The sequence below is a fragment of the Myotis davidii genome, unplaced genomic scaffold (genome assembly GCF_000327345.1).
Source record: "Myotis davidii unplaced genomic scaffold, ASM32734v1 scaffold1731, whole genome shotgun sequence".
NCBI classification, from domain to species: Eukaryota; Metazoa; Chordata; class Mammalia; order Chiroptera; family Vespertilionidae; genus Myotis; species Myotis davidii.
In genome coordinates this window covers 93,006-98,102 of record NW_006282428.1, presented here as the reverse complement: position 1 = coordinate 98,102, position 5,097 = coordinate 93,006, and the positions used below count along the sequence as shown (strand labels likewise).

Below are 5,097 nucleotides of genomic sequence, written 5' to 3'. Positions count from 1 at the left end.
TTTTTTTTTTGGCTTAATCTCTTCATCTTTATTCACTCAGTCCTCCAGACCCCCCTTCCGTCTGACAGCTGTCAGTGTGACCTATATATCTATACTTCTGTTTCTATTTTGTTTGTTAAATTATTTTGTTCATTAGATTCCACATATAAGGAAGATCATATGGTATTTGTCTTTCTCTGACCAGCTTATTTTGCTTAGCATAATAATCTCCAGATCCATCTATACTGTTGCAAAAAATAAGGTTTCCTTTTTTTTTTTAATGGCTAAGCAGTATTTCATTATGTAAATGTACCACAGATTATCCACTTATCCACTGATCGGCACTTGGGTTGTTTCCAGATCTTCTAGGTCACTTTATTTTTTTCTGGGTCATCTTGATAATTTATTTAGAATTTTTACATTGATATTCATAAATGAAATTGGTGTATAATTTGGTTTTTGGTTGACATCTTTCTCAGATTTTGGTATTAATATTGTTTGTTTCACACGAAAAAAAATTGGAATCTCTTCGTTTTTTCTTTTGTAACATTTTGCACATGAGAGTTGGCCCTTACATGTTTATTAAAATCTCGTGTGAATTTCTCTGCGTCTTGTGTATTTGTTTTGTTTTTAGGGCATTTCTTTTCAAGTTTTTCTGTTTATTTTATGGAAATTGGCTTGATAGGTTTTCTATACCTTATAGCCATTTTGGTCATTTACATTTTCCAGAAAATTATTCATGTCAAAAACAGTTTGTAAGAATGTATTTCAATAAAGTCCTGCAAAATAGTTTTATGATTTTTAACTTCCTGTCTTTGTGTTTTTCTCTATCATTATTTCTTCTTACATTATTTGAAATTCTGTATTCTCTTTTATATACTGAATACTTTATCTTTTTTCTTTCATATCCCATTTAAAAGCAAGGCTATTTGTGTTCATAGATGTCTGCCTGTATTCATATTTACCTTCCTAAAATTTTCTAAAGCTTAGGAAATAGAAGATGTATGTTCCTGGAACTTACTTAATAGTGGAAAAGTAGGTCTTAAGCCAATAATCAATCCTATAATAGCATATTTTTGAAATTTTATTGATATAATATTGGAAAAATTTACAAGTAATATTTACTTTTAATCTGTTTTAGGAGAACTATCTGGACTTGACCATCAGAATATACAGGACAGACTTTTGACACAACTCAGAGATAAGTTCATAAAAGTATTGACTGAAGAAAAAGTCAGTGAATGTCATAAGAAAATTTCTTATGCATTTTCTCCAAACTCAGAGTTTTACCCCTCTGTTCACAACCTCTGTGACTATAACTTATTTGGAAAGTGTTTAGAACATAATTTTGACTGTCAAAATAATGGGAACATCCTGATAAAAAAGGAATACTGTGAATATAATGAACCTATAAAGTCATCTAGCAGTAGATCATCTCATTTTGTAGTAACCCCCTTTAAGTGTAGTCATTGTGGAAAAGGATTTAGTCAAACCTTTGATCTCATCAGACACCTGAGAATTCATACTGGAGAGAAACCCTATGAATGTAAAAACTGTAGAAAAGCCTTTAACCATAACGAAAAACTCTTAAAACATCAGATAATTCACAGTAGGGAACATTCTTATAAATGTAATGAATGTGGGAAAGCTTTCATTAAAGTGTCAAATCTCAATAGACATCAAAGAATTCATACTGGAGAGAAACCCTATGCATGTAAGGAATGTGGGAAATTCTTCAGCCAAAAATCAAATCTTATTGATCATGAAAAAATTCATTCTGGAGAGAAACCTTATGAATGTGATAAGTGTGGAAAAGCATTCTGCCAGAAGCAAAGCCTTGTGGCACATCAGAAAGTTCATACTGGGGAGAAACCTTATGTATGTAATGAATGTGGTAAAGCTTTCCCTCGAATTGCATCCCTTACTCTTCATATGAGAAGTCATACAGGTGAAAAACCTTATAAATGTGATCAATGTGGAAAAGCCTTCTCTCAGTTTTCCATGCTTATTATACATGTGAGAATTCATACAGGTGAGAAACCATATGAATGTAATGAATGTGGAAAATCCTTCTCTCAAAGTTCAGCCCTTACTGTACATATGAGAAGTCATACTGGTGAGACACCTTATGAATGCAAGGAATGTAGAAAAGCCTTCAGCCACAAGAAAAGCTTCATTACACACCAGAAGATTCATACTAGAGAGAAACCTTATGAATGTAATGAATGTGGGAAAGCATTTATTCAGATGTCAAATCTTGTTAGACACCAGAGGATTCACACTGGAGAAAAACCCTATACATGTAAAGAATGTGGCAAAGCCTTTAGCCAGAAATCAAATCTTATTGCTCATGAAAAAATTCATTCTGGAGAGAAACCTTATGAATGTAATGAATGTGGTAAAGCCTTCAGCCAAAAGCAAAACTTTATTACACATCAGAAAGTCCACACTGGAGAGAAACCTTATAACTGTAATAAATGTGGTAAAGCCTTCTCTCAAATTGCATCGCTTACTCTTCATCTGAGAAGTCACACAGGGGAAAAGCCTTATGAGTGTGATAAATGTGGGAAATCCTTCTCTCAGTGCTCATTGCTTAATTTGCATATGAGAAGTCATACAGGTGAGAAGCCCTATGCATGTCATGAGTGTGGAAAAGTTTTCTCTCAAAGAACTTCCCTTATTGTGCACACGAGAGGTCATACCGGTGAAAAACCCTATGAATGTAATAAATGTGGAAAAGCCTTCTCCCAAAGCTCATCCCTTACAATACATATACGAGGTCATACAGGTGAGAAACCCTTTGACTGTAGTAAATGTGGAAAAGCCTTCTCTCAAATCTCATCTCTTACACTTCATATGAGAAAACATACAGGTGAGAAGCCTTATCATTGTAATGAGTGTTGTAAAGCTTTCAGCCAAAAGTCACATCTTGTTAGGCACCAAAAAATTCATACTCCTTAGAAATAGAAACCCTATGAATATAGTGAATATGGAAAAACCTTCAGAAGTAATTAGCACCTCCTTTCATATTATGTAACTGATTACAGAGCAGAAAACTGTGAATATGGGAAAACCTTTTGAAGAAGTCACACATTCATGAAACATGAGAATTCTTACCAAGATTAAGAATTTTATAATGAAAAAGCTGATCATCAAAAACCTTTAGCAGATATCTTATCTACCAATAATATTTATCATTCTCATTAAAACCTGAAACAAGATGTCTTCTGTTAGCTTATCAACATGATACTTGGGTTCCTAGCCAATGTATTATCAAGAAAAAGATTGGGGCCCTAATCGGTTTGGCTCAGTGGATACAGCATCAGCCTGTGGACTGAAGGGTCCCAGGTTCGATTCCAGTCAAGGACATGTACCTTGGTTGCAGGCACATCCCTAGTAAGGGGTGTGCAGGAGGCAGCTGATCGATGTTTCTCTCTCATCAATGTTTCTAACTCTCTATCTCTCTCCCTTCCTCTCTGTAAAAAAATCAATAAAATATATTTTAAAAAATAAAACTTTAAAAAATATTTTTACTGATTTTTTACAGAGAGGAAGGGAGAGTGATAGTTAGAAACATTGATGAGAGAGAAACATCAATCAGCTGCTTCTTGCACACCCCCTGCTGCGGATGTGCCTGCAACCAAGGTACATGCCCTTGATCAGAATCGAACCTAGGACCCTTCAGTCTGCAGACCAATGCTCTACCCACTGAGCAAAACCAGTTAAGGCATAAAACATTTTGAAGAGCATAAAAGAACCCCTTAAAGATTTAGAAAAATAACACTGAAAAGACTTGGCATTGTTAGAAACATTTTTTCACAAAACTCCTTTTTTCATTATTTAGTTATATTTTAAGAATTTCATAAACTGAATTAAAATATTATATTGGAATATAAAGAACTACAAATAGCTGGAAAATATGAAAAACAAAAGAGAAGACAGTATACTAGATATCATTACATACTTTATTTAAAACTGTATCATTTAGCCTGGCTAATGTGGCTCAGTGGTTGGCCCATGCACCAGGAGGTCAAGGTTTGATTCCCAGTCAGCGCACATGCCTAGTATAATGTCTCTATCCCCAGCAGGAGGCATGTTGATGTTTCACTCTCATCAATGTTTCTGTCTATCTCTAAAAAGTCAATAAAACATTTTTTTTAAAACTGTCATTTAAACAATGTGTTCTTGACGAGTAAATAAATCAGTGGAAACAAATTGAAGATTGGAGGAGAGATGTGGATTTTGTGTATGATACTGCTATGCAAATCATTGGAGAAAGGATGGCCTATTTAATAAATGGAAGATTCATATTAATAAAAAGTATTAGCTATTTTTTTTACCATATATAAAAAGAAAATCCAAATAGATTAATGAACAATACAAAAAGTAAAATTTTTAAACTATGATGAAAATTGAATATATTTATTACTTTAATAAATACAGGTTTTTTAAAAAAAACAACAACACATAAATGTGGATCAATCAACTTATTTTCGTGTACTGGTTTCAGAGGCACCCACATGTGCACAAAGAGGTATATGTTCTCACTGTATATTATTTTGGTTTATTGTCTTTAGAACACTCAAATATATACACAAAGAGATATATATGTTCACTGTATTATGGTTTGTATCACTGTAAATTGGACATAGCATAAATTTCTTTTAATAGACATATTGATATGATGTGATTACTTGTGATAGAATACAGTATTTGCAGAATAAAAATTGACAGTTACATGGATAGATCATCCTATCTAATAATAGACAAACATGGTAACTGACCGTACCTTCACTATGCTGCCCATTGGCTAATCAGGGCTATATGCAAATTAACTGCCAACAAAGATGGCAGTTAATTTGCATACATAGGCGCAATGCCAGGAGGTGATAGGGGAAGGATGGAAAAAGCCGCCTGCCGCTGACGGTGATCAGAAACCCAGGCAGCAGGTAAGAGCCGGGTTCTTCTCCAATCACAACTGGGGCGGCACCCCAACCCCCCGATTGGCCCTGCCCTGTATACCCCTCTTTCCTGCCCCCCCGGCCCGTGATCAGAGAACTGGGGACACCTTTGCCCGCCCCCCGGCTTGTGATCGGAGAAGCCCGGCAGGGCAGGGAA

General features: G+C 34.9%; 1 protein-coding gene across 1 annotated transcript in view; it reads left to right on the top strand.

Moving 5' to 3' along the window:
- Positions 1-3,303, top strand: part of LOC102773460 (zinc finger protein 569) — a 12,993-nt gene extending 9,690 nt beyond the window's left edge. The window contains exon 4 of the mRNA XM_006752961.2: positions 1,121-3,303. Within this exon, the coding sequence (XP_006753024.2) occupies positions 1,121-2,940 (1,820 nt within the window). The 3' untranslated portion in view covers positions 2,941-3,303. The remainder of the gene's footprint in view (positions 1-1,120) is intronic.
- Positions 3,304-5,097: the final 1,794 nt, after the last annotated feature.